Source organism: Pseudorasbora parva, chromosome 21 (genome assembly GCF_024679245.1).
Source record: "Pseudorasbora parva isolate DD20220531a chromosome 21, ASM2467924v1, whole genome shotgun sequence".
NCBI classification, from domain to species: domain Eukaryota; kingdom Metazoa; phylum Chordata; class Actinopteri; order Cypriniformes; family Gobionidae; genus Pseudorasbora; species Pseudorasbora parva.
The window spans coordinates 31,825,499-31,852,594 of NC_090192.1; the positions used below are offsets into that span (position 1 = coordinate 31,825,499).

A 27,096-nucleotide genomic window follows, 5' to 3' on the forward strand; every position below is an offset into this window, starting at 1 on the left:
TGAGAGAAAAAAAAAGACACACACATTAGTGTGTGCCAACTGTGCCAGTAGCGATGAGCACTCAGTCCTCTCTCCTCTTTAACCTTTCATACTGTCTCTCTCTCTCCATCTCTCTTCCTTCATTGGCTCTATTGTTCAGCACTTATGTGCAGCCCAAGCAGAAAACATGACAAGCTGTCCACTTGAGGAGAGACAACAGGAGGGAAAGTGAAAGAGAGAGGGACAGATACAGGTGATGGAGCAAATAAAAATGAGATGGCATTGCCTGAGGAGGGGAACAGATGAGAACACAAAAACACATTGGGTGGAAAAAATGCAGAGAGCGAATGGGAAAAATGGAGGAGTGAGAAACAGAGAATGGAGGAGAAAGGCACTGGACAGAGAGTGTGAATCTGAAGTCAATGTGGGATAAGACTCAAAGGTGTGGAAGATGCCAGAGAGTAGAAATACATAATAGTAAAATACATAACTGGAATGACAGACAGACAGACAGACAGACAGACAGACAGACAGACAGACAGATAGACAGATAGATAGATAGATAGATAGATAGATAGATAGATAGATAGATAGACAGATAGACAGATAGACAGATAGATAGATAGATAGATAGATAGATAGATAGATAGATAGATAAAATAAGTATTTGAACCTGCTATTTTGCAAGTTCTCCCACTTAGAAATCATGGAGGGGTCTGAAATTGTCATCGTAGGTGCATGTCCACAGTGAGAGACATAATCTAAATAAAAAAAATCCAGAAATCACAATATATGATTTTTTAAACTATTTATTTGTATGATACAGCTGCAAATAAGTATTTGAACACCTGAGAAAATCAGTGTTGATATTTGGTACAGAAGCCTTTGTTTGCAATTACAGAGGTCAAACGTTTCCTGTAGTTTTTCACCAGGTTTGCACACAGTGCAGGAGGGATTTTGGCCCACTCCTCCACACAGATCTTCTCTAGATCAGTCAGGTTTCTGGCCTGTCGCTGAGAAACACAGAGTTTGAGCTCCCTCCAAAGATTCCCTATTGGGTTTAGGTCTGGAGACTGGCTAGGCCACGCCAGAACCTTGATATGCTTCTTACAGAGCCACTTCTTGGTTATCCTGGCTGTGTGCTTCGGGTCATTTTCCTGTTGGAAGACCCAGCCTCGACCGATCTTCAATGCTCTAACTGAAGGAAGGAGGTTAATCCCCAAAATCTTACAATACATGGCCCCGGTCATCCTCTCCTTAAAGGGTTACTTCAGCGATTAGCATATGGCTTTGTATCAGTTTACCTCAGCTGTCATCACGAGCTCGTCCATGACTGTCACTGTAATCCTACTCCTGCAGCGTTCGGGCTGTGACACTCCCTCAGCGGCTAAATCACATTATATTGAACAGACACGTTAAATTTTTAATTATAGTCTCTGTTCTCAAACTGAACTGATTTTATGAAAATGAACGCAGCCACGGTGGGAAAGTGAAAGAGATTCAGTAATCTAGTAGTGATGGCTATGCGAGTGTCCTCGTAGGGAAGCAAAGCATTCTGGGAATTGTTGTCTTTCATCCCCATGAGACAAAAATACATTTTCTATCTTTTCTCATTCTCCAAAGCATGATGCTACCACCCCCATGCTTCACAGTAGGGATGGTGTTCTTGGGATGGTACTGATCATTCTTCTTCCTCCAAACACATTTAGTGGAATTATGACCAAAATGTTCTATTTTCCAGATGAGACCAAAATGTTCTATTTTGGTCTCATCTGACCACATGACTTTCTCCCATGACTCCTTTGGATCATCCAAATGTTCATTGGCAAACTTAAGACGGGCCTGGACTAGGCCTGTCGTAATAGTCAATAAATCAATTAATTGCATGATGAAAAATGAGCACGATAATTTTTCTGGCTTCGATAATTTCCATTTGAATGCTTGTTTTTTACGTAATGCTCGGCCAGATTCGTCTGGAACTCGTGCTTCTTCGGTTGTGGCTCCGCATGCAAAGTTACACAATTTGACGTGCACACCGCCAAGCGAAATGGGGTCTCGCACACTCCGTGTTGACGTCAAATTTGATGCGTCGAATAAACAAGGTTTAAAGCTACACTGAAGTTGCCAGTTTGATAAATGCAAGTTAATTCTTCAGGTCAATCTTTGTGTGCTAAAAAGGCACATAAGTTCCTGTAAAGATAGCAATACACATTGGCCTTTTTTCCCAAATAAATGAAAAGCATGTCATCAATGTCTTCTCTCTTGCTCTATCAAAATCTAACCTAGCTTTCCTCAGAGATGGTCAAGTCAAATTCAGTTTGTGCATGATTACATGATATAAAAAAATGTTTTAATAGTGTATCCTAAATTGTGGATAATTAAGCTATATATCATATGCTAAAGTAAATTTCTGGAGTGTTAACTATTAAAAGAAAAAACAAAACAGCAAAAACTGTACAGAACTGAAAACCCTAAAACCGTGATACAAACCGCACCGTGGGTTTTGTCCATGTGCTGGTTTAAGCAGGGGAACCTTCCATGCCATGTATGATTTCAAACCATGACGTCTTAGTGTATTACCAACAGTAACCTTGGAAACGGTGGTCCCAGCTCTTTTCAGGTCATTGACCAGCTCCTCCCGTGTAGTTCTGGGCTGATTTCTCACATTTCTTAGGATCATTGAGACCCCAGGTGGTGAGATCTTGCATGGAGCCCCAGTCTGAGGGAGATTGACAGTCATGTTTAGCTTCTTCCATTTTCTAATTATTGCTCCAACAGTGGACCTTTTTTCACCAAGCTGCTTGGCAATTTCCCCATAGCCCTTTCAAGCCTTGTGGAGGTGTACAATTTTGTCTCTAGTATCTTTGGACAGCTCTTTGGTCTTGGCCATGTTAGTAGTTGGATTCTTACTGATTGTATGGGGTGGACAGGTGTCTTTATGCAGCTAATGACCTCAAACAGGTGCATCTAATTTAGAATAATATGAATGAATGAATGAATGAATGAATGAACATTCATTCATTCATTCATTCATTAATATTTTTATTTAAGTGTCTTATAAGTGTCTTATATGACACTATCCAATCATTAGGAGAGATAACCATCAAAATTGTATTATACACATACAATAAAACTATATAATAAGCCACAACATCCTGACATAAATCACAACTAAATTACCTTCTGTCAGGGTACAAAGTCTTTCGTTGCAATGTCAATGCATTCTCAACAAAGTTTGCCATACCAAAAAAAAGAATCATTTTCAAATAACCAAAACATAATTTCACCTTCGGGCAACCAAAACAAATCTGGGTTTTTCTGTTGCATCATATTATACAAACCAATTCTTAAATTATTATACAGTGGAAACATGAAACATAAAATGAAAATCATCCTCCACCACACATAAATCACATACAGAACATAACCTGTCCTCCTCAGGGACTCATTTAAAGCGCCCCACTTTCACCTCTAGGGGCAGCACACCAGCTCTGAGCTGAGCACAGAGACCTCTGTCTTCTTTTCAAATTATATTTGACATAAGATTCAGTAAAGAGATTTTTACTTAAACTGTGCATAACTTCTTAATTTAGTCTTCTGTAATATCTCTAATTTCCACTGTTCCTTTTAAGTATCAAATAATGTTTGTCTAATATTGGTGATCTTGCACTTTATACTATTTAAAAACAATTGTTGTAAATGTACTACTGATAAGATCTCAAGGACCTCCCTGGACCAGGGATATCCGTGAGCTCTATCCCAGTTAAACACTTTTTGTGCGAGTCTTTCCTCTGGTAATAAATGGAGTGGAGGTGGACATTTTAAAGGCAGAATAACAGGTCTTTTAACTCAAGAATTCTAGCTGATAGACAGGTGTTCAAATACTTATTTGCAGCTGTATCATACAAATAAATAGTTAAAAATCATATATTGTGATTTCTGGATTTTTATTTTATTTTAGATTATCTCTCACAGTGGACATGCACCTACGATGACAATTTCAGACCCCTCCATGATTTCCAAGTGGCAGAACTTGCAAATACTTATATTATATATCTTAAATCACAAATCACCATTGTTGCTATTATATTTTTTTTTGGTAGATTTTCATTGCTACCAAATAACCCAGGATTCTAGTGTTGGATGTTTCTGTAACATAGCCCCAGGGGTGTAAATAACACAGTAAGAACCATTATTAAAGTAATATATCAGAACATATCCCAAAGTAGTTATTTTTGTAGGAAATTTAATAACGAAAAATGGTTTATGTTAACCATGAGCCAAATATAATTCCATTGTGACCATTTCATTTATTTTTTCTCTCTTAATATTTGACATAAATCAAAAAATAAGATTATTCACAATGAACAAACATCTATTGGATCGTTTGCAAATCTCTACACCTCATACACTGTCATAGTGTCTCAACCAGGTGTCTTTCTCCATCTTCTTTGTGGTTTTCTTTCACTCTCTCGCCTCTTCTATTGCCGTACTCTTGAGCTCATTGGCAATAATGATGGTATTTGGGCTGAACTGCTGCCCACTTGCATCTCCCACCTCAGCATGGTTATTTATAGAGCTCCACTCCTCTTCTATTCCTCTCCATCTCTCTCTGCTGCTCTCTCCATCCCTCTGCCTTCACCTCTTTCTTTGTCACCATCGCCCCCATCTCAATAGCTCTGTTCTCTTTTTTTCAGTTGTTCAGCCCTCTCAGGTCTTCTCCTCACTCTATCGATCGGTCTCTTCCAATTTCTGTCTCCACTCGTCCCTCCAAATCCCACTCTGCCTTAATTTTCATTCTCCTTCCATTTGGGTCTACTAAATTCTGCCCTTTATTAGTTAATTTCCCTCACCATCCTCATTTTGTTCCATTGTTCATACGTTCTTTTAGACAATGACTTTTGGGAGAGGCTGTTCCGCAGGACACAGTATTTTTCTGCAAAAATACTTTAGCCTAATTCAGTCCCAGTCATCACTGCCACCAGCTTACACACACACACACACACACACACACACACACACACACACACACACACACACACACACACACACACACACACACACACACACACACACACCTGCTCACTGCGACAAACTCACATGTACACTACCATTTAAAAGTTTGTACGAATTTGACTAAATTTACAGTCCAATTAAAAAATTTGCCGTCAGATTTTTGAATGTACATTACAAAACTGTAATACCGCTACATTTTTAAATAAATGTGATTTATTCATATGATGGCAAAGCTGCATTTTCAGCATCATTCCTCTAGTCTTCTCTTTACCGTCACATTATCCTTCAGAAATCATTCTAATTTGCTGATTTGGCGCTCAAGAAACTTTTCTTATTATTATCAAAGTTGAAAACAGTTGTGCTGCTTAATATTTTTGTCTTCATCATCTTTGTGGGTTTTCTTCTACTCTCTCGCATTTTTCAAGTAAAAACAGCAGCACTTCTGTGAATGGAGAAAAATGTTACTATATAAAATAATTATAAAAGTAAAATTAATTAAAATAAAATAAAAGTAATTATACTAAATAAATAAAATGAATAGGACTACACAAAATATATTTCACTGAAATAACATCATAACAAAAGATTTTTTTTTTGTGATGCTAGTTTTTGTAACACTCTAATGCATTGCATTTTTTTTATATCTTTACTTTATTAAATCGAATTGATCGCACTTACAGGCATCAGTTCTAGCGTAGTTAACTTGACATTTCCGCTATTTATCATCAAATTAAAATGCACAGTGTGATTGGTGGCATACAAAGGTTTCATGAATCACACATGAGCCCTGTCGTAAGATGATTTCTGCACTCGTTTCTATGTTAGATTGATAAATGAGGCCCAATAACTTAATTTATCGTGCACTTTGACCTTTGAAGACATTTTACATTCACAAAACAGTCATATTACACACTACATGAAGGGTAATACATGAAAAAGCATAATGGGCCACTTTAAAATGAGTTATAATAAAGAACAAACTCACCGATATTGGGGTGTTTGAGTAGACGACAGATTCGGGCCTCACGTTCCAGTTTCTGATGATCTGTAGAGGACAAGAGAGCGAGAAAAGCCGGTTAGATATTTGAACTGATTGCTTGTTCTCACAGCTATAATATGAGAAGAACACCTCAGCTGAGGTGTTTAAAATAAAATAAAGAAAATAATACACTGATTTATGATTGTATTGACATATCTCCCAAGTTATCCAGGGCATGTCTTGTGACTTTGGTCCTGTCATGATAAGATACTGTAAATTGTGTTTGTTGGAGTGGGGGTGAGGTTCAAGCTAATCTAGGGCTTATTACTGAAACATGTAATATGCTTGCATGAGCTTGAAGAATGAATGTTATGTAAAATTAAACAAACAAGCCCGAGGGCTCATTTCCTCACACTTGCAACACACACACACCACAAGCGTGGGTAGTCTAAATAGCAGCTCAGTGTCTTGACTGGGGTTTATTCATCTTCTCAATGTAAAAATCACCCACTACGCACTGCTGGAGGCCAATGAAATTGGATGCAATACATATTTTAGAAAATAATAAACAATATTTTGACAAATTATATATTCACACAAAGCTATGCAAGCTTTCATATTTTTCTTATTAAACATTGCCGATCAAATATTAAATCTTAAAACTTATTAGCTGCATTAAATAATATTCTTAATCAGTGAAAGAACATATTAAAGAACTAAACATTCTTATAATTTGATTAATTAATTTTATAAATTTAAAGCAAGCCATTTATATTTTAAGTTAAAGGTTAAAAAACTTTTGACAAAAGCTTAAGAAAACTGCACATGTCCCCTGAAAAAAAAGAATCTTATTAGTGTACACAAATCTGCTGTAAATTGATCTTGTCTTTTAACTGAACAACAAGACAAGACTAAGATGGTAATAATAATAATTTAATTATCAAGTAAATATCAGGGCCATCTCAAAGGTCTCAGACAGGTCATGCCCTTAAATGATCTGGTGTCCGCTGAAATGATTGCTCTGCAGTCGGCATGTAAAGTAAATGAAACACCATCACATCCAAACCTGCTCCTTCTGAACTTTGTCCCTAGAATCACTGTCATTGCTTAAGCACTCAAAAGTGGAGTGACAACTGTACATGGCCAGTATAACAGAAGAATGACACGAACATTACAAAATCCATGCATGTTGTGCAACCGACATGAACCGGCGTATTCTTCATGGAGTAATACTGTCGGCTTTCATCTGCCCAGCACTCCGCAATAAACACATCAGCTTTAGTCAGCCTGCAAATATTAACACTGTCTAATCTGACATGCTTAAGCAAGACATTGTGAGAAACAGAGTCTAGCAGACCTCCTAGCAGGCATTGGCCCAAAACCTAGTTGGTTGCTTCCGTAGGAGGCATTTTAAGGTGTGCTCTTGATGATGAAGACCGTTACAAAATGTAGGAAGAATAAAAGACACCTTATTTTGGTAAAATGCCAGGCATTGCATGTATTATTTACAGAGAGGTCCATCACCGAATGTACATTTTAGTTAATAACGACACGCTTATTTAAAAGATATTGGCTGTTTATTAATGCCTTATTCTGCAGGACCTCACTCTACATCCCTTAAACGCTACAACAACTACCTTACTAACTATTAATAAGCAATAAATTAGAGTTTAAAATAGACTATAGAATAATAAAATAGAGTTTATTGAGGCAAAAGTCATAGCGTTATAGTGAATATGCATTCTCCCCATACTAAAGTGTTTCAACAACTTCCAAGGTGGTGGACCAAGACATGTCAAATTCATGTATTTTTATTAGCATGTTAATTTCTGCGACTAACATTTTCTGTTTAACGCATTAAAAATATTGAATGCGATTAACTCAGCATCCGTTTCCCCTTTCCTGAAGTAGCTATAATGCTATAGTGTTTCCCCACATCCTTAGCATTATAATATACGTTCATGCTTTGTGGGTTCTGCTCCAAACTTTAAAATGTACAAAGACTGTGCACTCATATTTCTTATGAATTGGAGAAAGTGCAGCTCACAGGATGAAGGACTAAGTCCCGCCTTCTAAATGAAAGAGCCAATCGCCATTTGGTAAAGGTGTCACTCAGAGCATTTTTCAACCAGTCAGTGTTCTGAAATTCACTTAAATTAAAAGTTTCAATATTTTTATGGCTTTCAATTATACTTTAATGCTGCATTGCTATAACTACTCATTTTATCCCAAGAAATTGTGTCAATTTAACATAGACATAAGTAGCAGTATTAGTACTGGTGATAGTGGACATCATTCATAGAACTTATTAAGATGTTATTAATAAAATATTTAAAATATACTTCCTGCTGTTTCTACATTCATTTGGAGATTTGAAAATGACACATTTTAACATTTGGTGCAAATTGTTACATTTCTTTTTTTAGCACACTTTTTTATGCTTATAAGCATGTCACATTATAAATGTAAGAGAATTCTACATCCAAGCCTATTGAATTGAATTGAATTGCTGAAAATGAGTTTCTGTCTATGCCGTCAATGCTGTCTATGAAGTGTTTTGAAACCAAGCTATAGAAACAAACTAAATGAGAAAAATAATACACACACATTTTAGATTAGTACATTTTGTAAAACAAAACAAAACAATGAAACCATGATTCTGTCCAATTATTACTTTTTATAAAAAGGCACTTTTGAAAGAACATAATACAAAACACCCCATCCAATCAACTTAACAAGCACATCAACTGGAAGCTAAGTGCCATTTTTGATTCGGCTGTTGGTTTGATTGAATGTGTTATTTGATTGTGCACGCATGCATCCATTATAATTTTCCACATATTGTGCTGTCTGTGGTCCACAACTGCTCCCTTTCATCATCTTTTTCTCTGCCCCATAATGTCTTGTTGACCGTCTTTTTCTTTGAACTAGATTAGGTGTTAGCCTTTCACAAAAGCACGCGCACACACACACACACACACACATGAACGCACGCACACGCGAGTGCGCGCACACGCAGAGCAGACATGCTCCAAGCTAACAGGATTACATCCTCTCCCATCTTGCCCTGTGACCCAGTGGAAGATTAACCCATAGCATGCTACTGGCACAAATACGGTTTCCTCTACGGCCCTTTCACTGCTGGCCAACACTGACCACACACACTCCAACCGCAGAAGCAGAAGAGTGCCAAGATGGCACCAAATCCCTGTTACTGGATCAGCACAGAGGCACAATAAACACATGTGATCCTATGAACTGGCAGCGGAAGCAAAGGGAAAACTAGAACAACAAAGATGTATATGAGTATATGTATATAAATGTTAAACAATCATATCATTTTTACACACACACAATGTTATAAATCTATTTACACTGAGGGTACTGCTGGCTGGTCCCCACAATGTAGGTGGTGATCTCAGGTTTATATTACATTGCGACATTTGGTGTGGGACATTTGGTCACGCACGCACATACTCACACACACCTCGCTTCTATGATCGCTTCTCGATGTTCGGTTCTATAGACATCAGTGTTTAATATCAGAACTGTACATTTTTATCCAAGTACTTCTGTGATCATTTGAAGATTTGTAACAGAAATAATGATATTGCATGGTTTAAAAAACTGCTCTCTCTGGGTCAGCGGCAGCGCCAACGTGGATTTGAATGTCCCGGTGTGATTTTGTCAAAGGTTTAACAGACAGGCTAATCATTGTCATTTAAGAATGAGATTGTGTGAGTGTTTAAATCAAGATCGCAATCTTTTAATGATTAAGCAAACGTGTACTGTAAGAAATTTAAATTGCTAGTACAGCACCAATTCAATTGCATCTTTTGTGGGTAGGGTAAAAGAAAACCAAAAAGCCTTTACTTTTCAACCCACTGAATGGACTGAGCTTCCATTTATCACAGCCTCATTTATGTTACGTGGCAAATTAACTGACTACGGTCTGTATTAAGGAAAAAGCTTAATAGTCAACAACAAATATGTTTAAAGATATTCTACTAAGTTTCACAGTCCCAAAAGTAACTAGAGAGGAAACTCCCTTCTACAGAATAGAGCAGCGTGGTGCTACCCAAACTACTTCAGTTTCACTACGAAAGATAACACACTCTCATGCAGCAGTAATTGTATTACAGACACACACACAGCCCTCTAATCTGATGCATAATTAAACGCAGGGTAGAGATAGGAAGGGCCCTCTGTCCTGACATTCTGTGCAACGGGTGAGTAAGAGCAGGACAGACAGAAAGACAATGGGGAAATGGGAGCCACTGAAATGTTACAGAGAACAGCCCACGTAGTGGAACAAAAACACCAAAGTAAGCCAGCACTGAAAGTGAACAAGATCATTTATTGTGAAGTCCATTGATATTTTGCGCGCGCACACACACACGCACAATGGTATCAAATATGATCAAATATGTCTGTGATCAAAACAATAAAGTGAAATAGGGCGTAGAGAAAGAGAGGCGCAAAAAACTATAGAATTGTACTTGAAATTGAAGCATAGGTAGGTGAAAAAATAAAGGCATAAAAAATAAAGAAAATAGATTAAATGGAATAGAATTAGAAAAATGTGGTTTATGAGAACACAGTATAATGAGATAAGGTGTACAATGACATTGGTATTACAATGTAAACATGGTTTATGAAGACACTTACTTAAAAAAGACATAGGCCTACTAACACTTTTGTGTGATGAGTAGGTTTACGAGTAGGGTTGGTGTAGGGGGATATGCCTATGGAAAGTCCCTGTGTGCGTGCGTGCGTGCGTGCGTGCGTGATATCTTTCTTCCCTTTCTTCACTCATTCACTCCTCTGATTTAATCCATAAACATGAATAATCCTGGGTACTAGAGCAGAAATCTGTTTTTACTAATGTCACTTCTTGTTGAGATCATTTACTCACTGAAAAGTCAACATAAAAACCCATTGGAACCCAGATTCCACAATTGGAAACAGGTTATTCGGATTGGAAATTGTCCTCACACCGCCATTGAGCGGCCCCCAACAGCAGTTCATCCAGGAATTACTACAATTATATGTCTAGTCATGTTCATCTGCTCTATTAAAATGGAGTGCGTTGCCTTGTGAAATACAGTGATTTGTACATCCTGTGCTGAAGACTGTGGATACCGCAATCTCTGGGTCTTTTCATCCTGAGAGATATAATTTAGTCACCGTCGTGACTTTGGATCTTACACACAGGCACACACAATAATCCCTAGTCTCAACCTCACACAACATGCCCATTCTCTGAAGGCTTGATACGTAATGCACACAAAACTTCCAGGTTTCAGTAACGCATAGAGTATAGTAAAGTTTGATTCCCAGAAAATGCATGAACTGATAAAACACAAAATATGGTAATAATGATATCACCTAATTATCTCAATTACATGGTCATATGAAGAAAAAATAAATATTATATATAATAAAAAAGTCACTTAATTTCTCCCGTCCCAGCAAAAAAATCATACAAATAAAAATAAAAAGTTACAACAAAAATCTAATTGCAAAAACAAATAAAAGGACGATCAGAAAAATTGTCTAAATATCAAAAATATTAAATTCTTAGACCTTGTGGTGCCATAGTATTGTTGCAAAAAAACTTCATGAACAGATAAAACATTTTTTTGAAAGCAATGCACACCACTTTAGAATAGATCAAAATAATATTTAGCTTAGTTTTTGAGTAATGTCTGTGAAATATATTACTTCATTTAGAAAGGCTGAAATTGTATATACTTTAGTTTATCAATATTTTCCTCAGCCTGTATAGAGGGCTGTATTTAAATGATTTTTATAGTCCCCAGTAGTCAATCAATTTATCCCTTAAAACTCCCCAAAATTACATATTTAAACGTTTTTTCCTGTGAAAAAAATGTCTTTGTGCCTTAAAATAGCTTGAATAACTCTACACACCATTGCTTCATTTAGCATAGGCAGATTCATGAATATGTAAATAAGCCCCACCCCCACTTACTCACAGGAGCTCAGAAATACAGTTGGCCAACTTACTGAGGTAAAAGCTGCACAATGGAGCCGTTTACAACATCGGATACATAATGGTAATTAATGTGATTATCCTTTTGCTGGACTAAATTATTAAACAACCAATAATGCATTGTTAATCTTACATAAACCATATTCCAGTTTTCCATTTCAATCTGCCTTCGGTATTATTCAGTATTCTTAGAAATGCTTTAGGACGTCAGTGGAGAAAGACATATAGTCCATCATAAACATTGCAATATACTTCATATATATAAGTCAACCGCTATAATGGTAAATCTACCCCTTTTTTTATATTAACAGAAAAAAATACCAGGATAACCTGACAGACTCTGTCCGTCCACAGATTCAGAGAATAGTGCATGTTAAACTTACCGGCATGTTGACGTGATTGGTTACAAGGTAGTTTGTTGCATCAGAAACTATATACTCAACAATGTTAGTGACTTATGAATTTTCACATGGTTTGTCTTAAAGCATATAAAAAAACACCACATAGAAATATATGGTAAACTATATTAAACAATATTAAACATGCATTATCATCTTTTCAGACAAACCCACCCCTAAATGACACATAAAAAACAAAAGTGTTCGTACAGCTCAAATGATGCTAGCAATGTCAAAATCATGGGTTCAATCTCGAAGAAACACACACACAGATAAACGCATAAAATGTATGGTCAGTGGTGACTATACACGTTGGACAGATGGTCTCTACACATCTAAGTGGGCGGATCTTGACCAGAAAAAACCTGCAGTGTGGACTAGATCTTATGCAGTCTAGTCAAAAGTCTGATTATATGAGACAAAGCAAGCCCTAATGTCATAACGGCATTTCGAATCAATCTCAGAAAAAGAATAATCTAAAACACAGCATCATTTGAGCTGGGAAGGATGTTTCCCAACCAGCAAATGCATTGATAAAAGCCAAATTACAGCAGTTTCATGTTCCGTGACTTGTCGAGATAATGCCTTCATTAGGATGCCAGAGGGAAGGAGGAGGAGAAGGCGGAGCCGAGAGGGAGTCGATTGAAGCGAGCGTAACACACATACACACGCACGCACGCAAACACACATGTACGCACAGACACACGCAGGCACACACGCACGCACGCACACCCATCCACAAAAGAAAATGCTCATTCCTAATATGGATATGGATGGTGCAATGTTTAATAGCTCCATCACCCATGCCATTTAGAGACAGCGAGTGCGTGTGTGTGTTTGACTTAGTGTCGGTGTCAGTGTTTTGCTTTATTGTGCTGAAGCTCAGAGATCTGCGGGCTCAATTACTGGCCCACTGAGAGGTACTCCTGTGTTTGTCGCAATCAACAAAACTGCAACGGCCGACAGAAAAGAGCAGGCGTAGAGAAGCGCAGACCCGCAGGGACACGGGTCTGGACCCAGAGCGCAAATCAGTGTGAGCCTGGACAATTAATAGCCTGTCAATATCTGCTAGAAGCAGCTGGGCACCGCAGCTCTTCCATTTTCCAAATGATGAAATGACAATTTTTTTCCAATGACTAATGTTAAATATGACGAACGGCCATTCTGTTGAAGCAGCAGAACCAAGCAAATATCATTAGGCCGAATACAAGTTTAGAGTTACAGGAAATACACTTCCATGTGCATTATAGCATTGAATTTGGATATTTAGAGTAATGTTTCAGCTTACAAAGAACTGTATTTTATAAAATGTGATGTTTATAAGCAACATGCATACAGTACCAAAGTACCAATAACTAAGTTTGGAAACATTACTATTTTTAATATTTTTGAAAAATGATTCTTAAGCTTATCAAGCCTGCATTTATTTGATCAAAAAACTGAATTTTTTTTATTATATTTTGAAATATTACAATTTAAAATAGTGGTTTTGTATTTTTATATACTTTAAAATAAAATGTATTTATGTGATGCAAAGTTGAATTTTTATCAGCCAATACCCCAGTCCTCAGTGTCACATGATCATTCAGAAATCATTCTAATACAGTTGTGATGCTTTTTTTTTAAAACCTGTGCTACTTTTCAGGATTCTTTGATAAATAAAACGTTTTTTTAAGGCTGCTCAAATCGTCCCAATGGAGTCTAACGAATGGTGGGTGAAGGTCGCTGTGCGTTCTGTCTTTTCAGCGGGGAAAAGGGATTTTTATTCCAATTCCTCTTTATCTGACTCCATTTAATCATAATTTAAATTTAGGTTAGAATGCCAAATGGTTATTTGGTAATTTATATTTAATAGTTTGACTACACAGTTAATTATTGCGTTTAACCCTTTCCTGCTGAAATTATGCCCATTCGTAACCTGAATGATTCCAGAGAATTAAGAATCAATCGAAGTGTAACAATTTATTAACAGTCAGGAAAATGTCTAATGCCAATTACAGAATCAATTCAAAGGTAGCCTAATCCATATAACACCAAATACTCTGAAATAATGAATGAAATGTACACCTGTCTTCTGAAAATTACATAATGCTGGCTATCTTGAAACGTCCAGCATTACGGGCTGACCTGACAACAGAATCGAGCCCTGAGCTCTTCGCAACATTTCTTTAAATACCCAGACCAGATGCATAAACTCTTTTAAATGCAAACATGAGTTCACAATGGGAATTTGCATTAATCAAGTCCTATAGACTTGTATGGACGAGAGGCCAAATGGCTGAAAGCCACTCCCACCATACAACAAAGCAAGATATCTTTAAACTCTTAAAATATTTATGATGTTCTGGTTTACTTCTGGGGAGTTGAGATATTTGTACCAGTTGCACTGAGACATTTCAAAATATATCAAACACATTTAATACTGTATCATGAGGATTGACATTGTAACGAAGAGAATTCTGGTGCATTTCAGGTGATCTCAATATGAGAGGGAGCAGGAGTTTGGGGGAAGTTTTACGTGAAAGGAAAGGCATGTAAATTAGTGTCATTCGTAGATGGTTCAATCAGTGTGATGTCGTCAACGACAGAGACACTAGCTGTATGAATGAGTTCAGATGCTAATTTCCTTTGTTTTGCCAGAGTCCTTGTTCCTTGATTAGACATTTCGGCATCTGCTAGTTTTTTCAGCCGTACAATATTTTTAAAACAGAAATCTTTTGTAACAGTTGGTTTCCGAAAGATCATATGACACTGAAGACTGGAGTAATCATGTTGAAAATCCAGCTTTGCATCACAGAAATTAAATATATTGTAAAGGTGCCCTAGAATGAAAAATTGAATTAACCTTGCCATAGTTAAATAATAAGTGTTCAGTACACGGACATCACATACTGTGAGTCTCAATCACCATTGACTCCTACTTCTTATGTAAATCTCGTGAATCAAAAACACCACGGAAAAATAAGTGCTTCTTAGCATAAGGCCAACCATGACGCAAGCATTGGGGATCATTTATATGCACGCCCCCAACATTTGCATCTGTCCAAACATGTTCATTGTCAGGCGGAACTGACGAAGCCCAACCATTGAGACTGCAAGCAGTAAGTAGTGATTTATCCACTTATTGACTAGCTGTTTAAACAATTTCTGATTAAATTGAAAGTTTCTTAGAGAGACAGCATTGTCTACATGAGGCAAGATGCTAGTACAGTAACAATAGGAAACTCCAAACTGAAGGTCAGAATGGGAAAGAAAGGTGATTTAAGCAATTTTGAGCGTGGCATGGTTGTTGGTGCCAAATGGGCCGGTCTGAGTATTTCACAATCTGCTCAGTTACTGGGATTTTCACAAACAACCATTTCTGTGGTTTGCAAAGAATGGTGTGAAAAGGGAAAAAACATCCAGTATGCAGCAGTCCTGTGGGCAAAAATGCCTTGTTGATGCTAGAGGTCAGAGGAGAATGGGCTGACTGATTCAAGCTGATAGAAGAGCAACTTTGACTGAAGAGAGTGTGGCAAAAGGCGGATTCGAACCTCTGATCAATTTGCGTCAAAACTTAATGACATGCGCCTTACCCCTACACTATAGCCACGGTTACTGACTTTACCCATTTCTCTATCTTTATCCCCTTCAAACAGACACACAGTACATCCACTAAGAAGACCCCAGCAAACAGAAAGTGTGCCCAAACGACTTATTTCATTGGAGGCAACGAGATTTGCAAGACTACTTTTCTGTTTCTTATGGGGTGTGTTTCCCTAAAAACACCAAAGTTTGTCGTTTTGTGTTCATTCTAAGAACACGTACACGTTATCTCATGTTTAGACCTTCCCATACCTACCTAACTGTCATTTTAATTGTAATCGTTAGCATTGTATCAGTGGCCAAAAAACCCCATTACTATAATGGGCTTTTAGATGGTAATGTTAGCATTTGCTACACTTTATTATTAATAGTATGCTGTCCGATTTTTCCCGTTGCGTCTGTCATTATTAGCAACCATGCAGCTTTATAGGGGGTATGGCTTATCTAAATGAGATGTAAATGAGCCACTCCCAGCAGGTGAGAACAGGTGAGAACTGCAAAACTTTAGAGGCTGTTTTCTCTCGTTTAAACTTTTCTAAATGCCTACATTCAGATGGCCACAACTTCTCTAAATATTATCAGATTTCCATGTGTTACACATCGTTGGAAAGCTTGGAGACTACACTTTCAGAATCCGTGAATAACTCAAAATGCCCCAATACCGACTTGTGTCCCTACTTTCCGTGACTGGTGACACAGTCACCAGATCTCAACCCAATAGAGCATCTTTGCGATGTGGTGGAACGGGAACTTTGTGCCCTGGATTTGCATCACACAAATGTCATTAACTGCAAGATGCTATCCTATCAATATGGGTCAACATTTCTAAAGAATGCCTTCAACACCTTGTTAAAATCAATGCCACTTAGAATTAAGGCAGTTCTGAAGGGGAAAGGGGGTCAAACACAGTATTTAATTAGTATGATGTTCCTAATAATTTTCTAATAAGTGTGTGTGTGTGTGTGTGTATGTGTGTGTGGTGTGTGAGAGAGAATGTATGTATGCATGTGTATTAGGGGTTGCACCGACTAGTCGACTAATCGACCTTAATGCTCTGTCATGATGCTTTAAGCTTGACGTCGACTAGTTGCTGGCCTATAGAGGGCGCATCAGGATAAACAATTTCCTGACACGCAGGCTCTGTTTTGAACAGTAAAAAAAATGACAAATAAATGCATACTCCCAGATCTCTCCACACAACGTTTAATATACCATCTGGATGCTCAAAATTGATCGGGAGAATGCAGGCTTATTGTACCCGTAAGTTAATAATCGTGCTAAACTGCGTGCTGCATTGCAACACACCAACATAGCCTGATCACATGGAGATCGCGCGCGCCTCACACAAGACCATTCAGTAGCACAGAAATGTATCAACACTGTTCTGTGATTTATCAATAAAATAGCTATCAATAAAATGGCTTAGAAACTGAAAAGTTCTAGCATATATTTCTTGATAACTAAAACTCACAGCTTCACTATTAGTAGAGAGACGCTGCCAGGTAGAAAATAATCCACACACAATACCTCACTAATGCATTCATATACATGTCATCTTTATTGTGCTACTTTATCTGTATCTTATTCAGAACGAGAAGAAATCTGTGAGAAAGCTGTAATGTAGGATCAACAACCTTATGGGCAGTGCTGTGTCATATGCCATAGCTGTCCTGTGCACAAGAAGACCCGAGTTCGCATCTCAGCTCGAGGCTCAGGCTTATTTGCTCATTAATGACGTCATCAGCGACTAGTCGGCGTCGACTCGACTTTCATCACATAAATGTCGACTTTAAAAAATGGAAGTCATTCAACCCCTAATATATATATGTATATGTGCAAACGTAAAAATGTACTGGACTACAAGTTATTTTTTGGTCAGAAAATCTTATTTCACTCTGAAATTCACTTAAATAAAATGGCTTACAAATGCTGTTTCATCCCCACTAGGCTAGTTTCATTCATTGTCTTCCACTGATTATAATACTACTTCAAAGCAGTATCGTGATGCCAGGAATTACATAATGCAAAGCTAAAAGTTCTAAAGAAAGCTGCACCTGGATGTAACAAAGCGATGTGTCAATAAACTAAAGTCATATAATGCTCTGTGCTCTGGAAAAGACTTTCTTTACCAGCAGAGGGTGAGGGTGAGGGTGAGGTCAGATGGTTTTACTTATAAAAAAAAAAACAATCCAGGCCAAATCCATGCTGGGCATAATGCCAGTCTTCACAACACTCACCATACCAACCTCAACCGCACGGATACACATGCCAAGTCCCCAGACTGAGTTAGTGAGCGCCACACAACATGATATGATGTTTCACTTGGAAGTATGTCACAATACATAAGAAAACTACCTCCATTACATCGCAACTTTAGGCCTGGCTGCTTCTGCTTCATGATAAAGCCACAAATAAAAAGAAAACAAACAAAAAGGTAAACATTTTATCTTTTCTTTTCCATCTCATACTAAAAACATATATCATGTACGATTTATCCTTTAAAATATCTAAAAACTACTAGCACAGTGTTAAGATATTTTAGGGCTGTGCGATTCATCTTTTTTTTTCTTTTCTTGTTTTTCCAATTTTGGCTTCCAATGATTATAAAACAAGTGAATCAAAGTGATACCATTAGTGTGCCGCTGCCACATTCCGTCCCACACACCTTCCTTTCCTTCACAGCGCTGCACATTCATTCCTCCGTAAAAGTCCAAACTTGACATCCAAATCAGCCAAATCAGTGAATTTTGCAGACTACTGTTGTTTAACTGAGGGACATGCTTGAGATATTAAACCTAATAACGTATTAAGCCGTGAAAGAGATACTGTTCCCTGGGCAGCCTCCTGTGTGCACGCTCTGAGACGGGGGAAAACGTGCAAATGCAAAATATACAGTGGGCTTCAGATACATGCCTAAATGGCTATACAAACAGCCTATACAAATATGTCAAAATGCCATTTTGGTAAGTACCCTCGTGAACACATTCAGTTATGCCTTAAGTGAATCTTTACTTGTCTGCTACTCACATTATCCTAAATGTTTCCACCAATGTTTAAATCCTGAAAAATTCACGACTTTAACCAGTAAATTGTTCTTCTTCATTGTGTCACCTGTCGTATGGTTCTGTAATGGTTATAAAACTTTGTTTCATCACCTCACCCATGAACATGATTTGTGCATCCCGTCTGACTGATTTCCATCGGCGTTGGAGGTGAAGATGACAACTCCCATCATTCCACACACTCCTTATGAGCGTCATCAAGCTACGCCTTTGTTATTGTTTTGAATACGCGACCTCTAGCGGCGAAAATTACATACTGTGCCTGGACTCAACTCTTAAAACTGCGGCATCCATACGACTGCAACTCTTTTTAATAAAACAAAACAAACGTTTGAGTGCACCTCAAGGAAAAGGAAAAGTTCAACCATAGCATGAATTAATATTCATGAAGAAAGCCATCATTTTAGCGACATGACGTCACACTTCGTTGAGAGCACTGAGCAGCAGGCTCTCAGAATGTATCTGACCCAGACAGAGCTGTCCCTAGGCACGGGCCGGCAAGGCCACCGCGTCTGCATCTCAAATCTCCACTGTTACGTCCTCCTCTGTTGCTATTCTGCTCTTCTCGGTTTCAGAATGCCCCTCTTTGACTATTCTGAAATAATATTTTCAACACATGCCCCCTCAGTGCCATTCCGATGCTCTGTCTATGATAACACTGCAATATCGCTGTCCTGAGGGAAATATAAAAGTAAAAACTGTGGGAGATAATCTCAACAGAATGTTAAAGAACAGGCTAAATGAATACATAAAGAAAACTTTCAAAAAGAAAGAGAGATCCTTTTAGATTATTTTCTGATTACACAGACAAACATTGCAAATGATTACTGAACCTGGGGTAAAAATAAAAGTTTAAGAGGAAGAAATTACTCTTTATTAACGTTTATTAGTTACAATTAAAATAATCAGCAATTAAACCGTTTAAACTAATTCTCTGACCCTTGAGACATAAGCCAAATTAAGAGTACAAAATCTGTCTTCAAGCAAGTCATTTGAGGGGAAAACTGGGTTTCAAGATTGCTGCAATCCCATGTGATTACTTCCTAGAGTTCTAACAGTGGCACCACAAAAGCAAAAAATTGATGGTTATTAAATTTTTCGTAATTGTAGTTACATAATCTAATTTTTAAAACTAAACTCATGATTATTATAGTTTTTGTCTCCTGAACTTTTTTTTGAAAGACAACAAACTGAAATAAAGTGTAAACTGAAGTGCTAAAGTGACTGAAACAAAAATATAGCTAAATAGAATTTTTCATTAAAACAGATTAGAAATATATATTTTTAAACTAATAAAAATTACAAAAGCAAAACAAAATTACTACAACTAGTAGAGTTGGAAAATGTAAAAAAATAAAAACATATTTAGAATATTATAAATACTATAATAATTAGTAAAAAAAAAAGAGATGAAATAAACATGGCTTAAGGTTTTTCAGGTGGGTCTTATAGTAGGTTATTATTCAGGTAAGAAATACTACAGAAATTAAAGTAATGTAAAATAACACTGGATAGTCTTCATTGTAAAAACTCAAATACAGATTAATGTTATTCAGTCAAGAGCAGAGTTATCTTTGTCTTTTCTTCATTGATTAACATGACCGACGGCAGCAGGAATATTAGTCTGCTGTCACTTTAACCTTCTATTGCACAGATCCGATATACTGTTACACATGCATTTCCTTTCTCAACTATTTACGTTCCAAAACTGACTGTGTTTAACTAAATACTGGCCAAGACGGCCACTTTGTCCTAATTTTGTGTGTATTTGACCGTTTAAGCCCAGTAAGCCACCACTTACGGAGATCAGTGGTGTGCACGTTTTCGGTATGAGCATGAAACCTGAGGGAATTAGCAAAATTGCAGAGATTGGCGCAATACAAGCACTATTTAACTGGAGCGAATGAGACGAGTGAGTGAGAGGAGGCGGGAGTGTGTCACTTCACTGCTGGAGAGAAGAGAGTGAGAACGCGCAGCTGACGTTATTGCATATCCTTCCTACCAGTAATAATTCATAATGAACGTATTTTTAACATGTTATAGCCCCATTCAGCTGGAATAAGAAGTATTTTAACATCAAAAACATTACAATACCAATCTAAGTGATTCAGCAGTTAGTGGAAATGGTTCAGAAGTGTGGACAATGAGCTTCAAAGAACTACACCATCCACAACATCAATCTGAATCTCCAGACAGTATAGCACCGCATTCAAACTTTCCACAGGGGCTAGCGAAATCATCTGAGAAGGGGATTCTGGGTAATGCGGAACTGAGCTCCATGCTCACTGCACCTGTGGTGCAAAACAACAGTAACCAAGCCACAGGAGGAACGGACGTAAACAATACATTCCCAACATACACCTCAGCCCCCGCCGTGGCCTGAAGGGGCAAATTAGAGCAGATTATTCCCTTCAGACAGAAACTGAAAGCTACGGCTCATCAGAAAGAGCCTATCAACGAATATTTCAGAGCAGCGGGCAAAGGTGGTGTGCGTCATGTAATAGCTTTTAGCTGCGCATCTCCCTCCCCTCTTAGTGACGTTGCATAACCCCCGGTCATCTCGCACAGGCCATTTAAGCCTCTCTCTCTGACGTTTATGACAGATCTTCTGTTTTCCAAAAGCTGCTGATATTAGAGTCTCACACAAACGGGGCGGGCCATGCGGGTTGGCCTTCGTGCGTGTACTAATAAAGAGTCCCAGACCAAACACTCACCACATCTCTAATTAACAAACCAGTGTCTGAATGAAAAGATGCATCTGGTCGAGCTCTTCTTATGTGATAATCAAGGCCATCGATGGAACAAACCACTAAGTGGTTCCATTTTTAGAGTTGCATGAGTAAATGTGCTTCCACTTCATTAGAAAGCAAAAAATCTCTAAGCATCTAAATGTTAATCTTAAAATAACTGGAATCGGCTAGAACTGATCAAATGTCCAAACTATTTTTTGGGGAGGTTTTGTCCTATGTCTCTTATGCTTGCCAAGGCTGCGATTACTTGATTAAAAATACCATAAAACAACAACGCAATGAAATATTATTAAAATTTAAAATAACAATTTTCTATATAAAACAGAAATACAGGGAAATATTATTCAAATGCTATTTTTTATTTTATATTATACTTTATTTTTTTAGCATTATTACTCAAGATCTCAAGATCTTTGGTGCCAATTATTATTAATGTTGGAAACAGATTTTTGTGCAAACTAGAGGATGGATACCCAACCCGAGCCCGACGGGTTCCGACGATACCCGACGGGTCGGGCCGGGTTCGGACAGATATTTAGAAATGACGTTCGGGTCGGGCTCGGTCATGTCAGCTCGATAAGGCATTGAACCTTTTAAATTTAAAACTGCTTATTATGCAAGTAGCCAATGGGCCTGTTTAACTTGATGCAATGGTTTGTTTTTGTGATTAAAATAAATGTAAAATATTACCCTAACATCCGTCTTCCTGCATGCGGAAATTTGTTTATGTCGCCGTGACAACAACGCGTAACATGTGCGTGCATATTGCCCGCGGCATCCTTGTCATTCCAGTGAGCGCAACTTCAGCGCTGCTGGCAGCAGGACAGCCTTGAAGCCATCCACAGTTGATGCAATCCTTTTTCTGCATAAAACCTCGATTAGCCTAAACTTTGATGGATAGATTATGTAAAAAGATCCCATGTTGCAGTTTAGGAACCATACAGTTTGAGAAAATTGGTAAGATGACTTTCATTTCAATAAGCATTTCAATTGTGTTACGTTAATGTTTTGTTCTGTTTGCTTGGGCCATTTTTAGCAGACCTTTGTTCATTTAATTTCAGTTGGCTATTTGATGGCTCTGTGTAACGTTTGATGCCCCATGCGTGCTGATGCGCTCGTCTGTAAACATTTCAGAATGCCTTCCTACAGTTGCTTAATAAAAGCGGGCTTTCCAAACAAACAAACGTACGTGTCATTAGTATATGAGGGAAAAAATAGATTTTAACTGTCGGGCTCGGAGTCGGACATAAATATTTTAATGCCTGTCAGGTCGGGTTCGGTTATTGCTCTGTCGGACGCGGGCCGGGCTCGGACAGAAAAAAGCGGCCCGATCCGCACTCTAGTGCAGACTGTGACAGAAAGTTAAAAAGAATAAAAAGCATTTAAAAAAAGTTGAAATAGAAATGTTTTATATTATAAATGTGTTCACTGTCACTTTTGATCAATTCAATGTATCCTTGCTGAAAAAAAGTATTAATTTAGTTAACATTTTTTTAAATACAATTTAAAAAATATACAGTACCATCTAGTAGTATATAGTACATAAAACGAAACTCACAAAATAATTTCCTAAAACAGAATGTAAAAAAATATTAACAAAATAAATAAAAACTGTAAGAAAGATAAAATATTTTGTAAGAAAGTAACAAACAATTCAAGTGTTTTTTTCTTTAAAATAACTAATAATAATAATAATAATAATAATAATAATTCAATACAATGACTTCTAAATGAATTATTTTTTAGAAATTCAAAAAAAAAAAAAAAAAAAAAAAAACTTAACACAAAAAGATTTCTTTACCTTAAAAACATGAATGCTGGGAGCTTGCTTGATTGCTTACTTGTTTAATGCATCAGTGGCTTCTTAACAGGGTGTCATAAGCATATCATTTAACATTCATCTAATGTTTATGTATAATGTTGCCCTAAGGTATCATACACAGTAAAAATACAATGAGATGAGATGAGCCCATCTCAAACATTAAATTAAACTGCAGGTGTCACAAAAAAAAGACATCACCATTTTGATCATGTTCACATTTTTGGTGACTTAATTCAAGGAGTAAACCGCATGTGTCACCAAGGAGTTCAAAAGGGGGGAAATTGTTAACTCTAAGCACTGAATACAAAGTTCTGACAGTGAAACTGAGGCACACACGTCACAGCTGTAAGAATGGATGACAGCACACGGTGTCAAATAAAAGACAAAACCCGCTTGTGTCCACAGACACAAGAGTGAGTGAATGAGAGAGGGAACCATACGAGAGAGCAGTGCCCAGAGGCAGAAAGACCACGGGCGTTAAATGGGTCAAGGAGAAAGGGATCCAAAGAACATCATGCTAACGCACAACGACACGAGATCTGGAATGAACACAGAGAGAGAAAATATAAGCTTCAACAACAAGCTTAGCGGAGCTACATCTGATGGAGTCAGTCAGCTGCTGACCTAATAAAGAAATTAATCTGAACTTTTCATTACAGTGTATATGTATGCCAATTAGATTAATGAAAACTCATTTGTCCTCAGGAACACCTTTACGAAGGGACAGGAAAAATCGGATACACTGAATTATGATGTATAAGATGTAGCACAATGTTACGATGAACTGTATGTCTTTCTCCAGTGAATTTCTATGATGTTCAAAGCGTTTCTAAGGATGCTGATTGTTAGAAGGCAGACTGAGATGCTGAACGGGAACATGGTTTGTGTAACATTAGCAACACATTATTAGCTGTTTGATAACGTAGTCAAGCCAGAGGCTAATCATATCAATTACTGTTGTGTGTCTAATGTTTTAAGAGCAATACATAAAACACATTATACCATTCTGATATGTCAACTTATGCATGACCCTGTATAATTTGCCGTTGCTCTTTTTCCTCTAATAAAAATAATAATAATTGGGTTAAAATATGAAAATATTTCTACATGGCATTCTGCCATTACTAAAGTTGACAGAGTGGATCAGGAATTTCTGAGCTGGTGAGAGCGAGTGGGGCGGGGCTAATTAGCATATTCTAAATTATGGAAGGGTGTAGAGTTACATTCAAGCGATGTTATGCATAAAGAAATTATTTTTACAGGAAAAACTTCAAAATATGCCATTTTGATAATCAAAGATGATTTTTAAGGAATAAAGTTATTGACTGTAGACTAGAGGGACTTTATTGTTTCATGTAAGCTTCCGTTTTACTCTTTGGTTCTTTATACATGAATAAATTAATCAAAAGTCGGGCTGTACACTTAAATCACGATATGGAGTAGTGTCTGTGAATATTAAATCACAAGTCTATTGAAATTTGAAGTCTGCATGCTCAGCGTGTCTCAGTGTGAATGAGAACACAAACTGAAGTACACTTGTGGTATTTCCAGCTTCTGCTGCTCAGTACATGAGGACATGAACTCCAGATGCTATAAGAGTTCACGTGCACATTTAACCATTTCATTTCATAAAAATATCACCAGAAACACACAGAAACTTAAAGTTTTTCACTACAACATCTAATAATAAAAGTTTGGTTTAACTTGAAGAAATTATGAGAGGAATATATTACCATTACACAGTAGAATTTTGGGTTTTAGTAGAATTTTGGGGTTGCCTAGCAACGTGGGGGAGAGGACGCTTGTGTTGTTTGTTCGCCGCTTCTCCACCCACAAATCATGTTAACTGTACAGTTAGATTTAGATTAGATTTTATTATGACTGTGACTAGTCAAAAAGTCAGAGCTACTATTGGGACTGCTGCTGATTGCTGGCAGCCACTGAGAGGACGTTCGACGTTCGCCGTTTTTCACCGCTTCTCTGCTGTTTTTGTTTGAATTGTTGCGGTTGCTTCTGGTTTGAAGGACATTTCGTGTTGCTCGCTGCGGCTGCTCTCTCTTCTGGGTGTCGGCTGCTCACTGGTGGTCTCCCTCGGGCTTGAACTGCATGGTGGCTGATGTTGGCGGTTGTTTGGTGGCGTTTGCACCAGCCCAGCGTCATCAGCGTCCCGCGTGATATTGAGATGCTCTGCTTCTCGGCTGCGCCGCTGTTCCGTCTTGCATTGGGGCCGTGGAATGGCTTGGACTTCTGCGCCGACCCTGGCGTGTCCACAGAAGTGCCCGGAAAACTTAGTTTGCCTCCTGCATGGTGCTGCAGCAATCCCTCCATCTGGTCTTCAGCTGTCATGCCTCGACGACGTCATCAGGACACTGCCACAGAGCCTCTAGCGCTGGGAGAAAAGTTAAACATGGAGTGGACTGTGGCGCTTACAGAGACTTCCACCATCAGCTTTGTTTTGTGTTGGTTGATTGTTTGTATTATTCTATATTTTTACTTGTTATTCATTTGTTTGTTATTTTTTCCCTTTGTTGTTGCACTTTGAGATTATTCGGAATGAAAAGTGCGTTATAAATAAAATCTATTATTATTATTAGAATTTACTTCTCAAAGTAATATCAATAATTATAATAATCCAGTTTATTAAAGGGATAGTTCACCCAAAAATGAAAATTTGATGTTTATCTGCTCACCCCCAGGGCATTCAAGATGTAGGTGTGTTTGTTTCTTCAGTAGAACACAAATTAAGATTTTTAACCATTGCTCATATAATTCATGTCAATGGGGTCTATAGAATTAGACCCCATTGACATGCATTATAAGAGCAACATACATAAGCAGATAAACATCAAATTTTCATTTTTGGGTAAACTATTCCTTTAAAAAGTCTTTATTTCTAAAGCAAAATCAAACAATTCTCCTTCTGTTTTACGTTTTTGCAACAGTACCGTATATTTCAGATTTATGCAATCATTTAATTACCACCGTTTTTAAATGATAAATTTACAATAAATCATCCACAATAAATCAGAATACAGAAAAACAGATTTTCTGAAAAAAAGGTAAAGGCCAATACTGATGTAAAATTGGTAATGCAATTATTAAACTGTTTTATTAAAAGCTTTATGAATTCAATTGGATTATTAATTTAATCAAACTATTAAAATGGAAATAAAATAAAATGGAAAATGCAGAATTCAAGAAAATAAAACTATAATTAGGACAAATAAAACACATTTAATCGGTTACCATTTAACTTTTCCCACTAATTCCTGTACTTCCAGCGTATGAACTGAATTTAAAGAGCTTACTTATAGACTTATTAAAGTGTTTTTTTATGTATGGTATAAAAACATACATACATACTACAAAATTACATTTCTTGACCCACAAGTTCTTTGACCTGCTATGACCTAGTAACAAAAGCGACAAAAAGAAGTACAATTTAACCAAGAAGATACACATTATTTTTCAGCTTTTTTATATCTAACAGTT

At 37.4% G+C, this 27,096-nt stretch overlaps 1 protein-coding gene across 14 annotated transcripts in view; it reads right to left on the reverse strand.

Moving 5' to 3' along the window:
- Nucleotides 1-27,096, reverse strand: part of camk2g1 (calcium/calmodulin-dependent protein kinase (CaM kinase) II gamma 1) — a 91,181-nt gene that overhangs the window by 40,318 nt on the left and 23,767 nt on the right. For all 14 annotated transcript variants that reach the window (XM_067430464.1, XM_067430459.1, XM_067430454.1 and 11 more), the window contains exon 3: nucleotides 5,981-6,040. In XM_067430464.1, coding sequence (XP_067286565.1) covers nucleotides 5,981-6,040 — 60 coding nt within the window. The remainder of the gene's footprint in view (nucleotides 1-5,980; nucleotides 6,041-27,096) is intronic.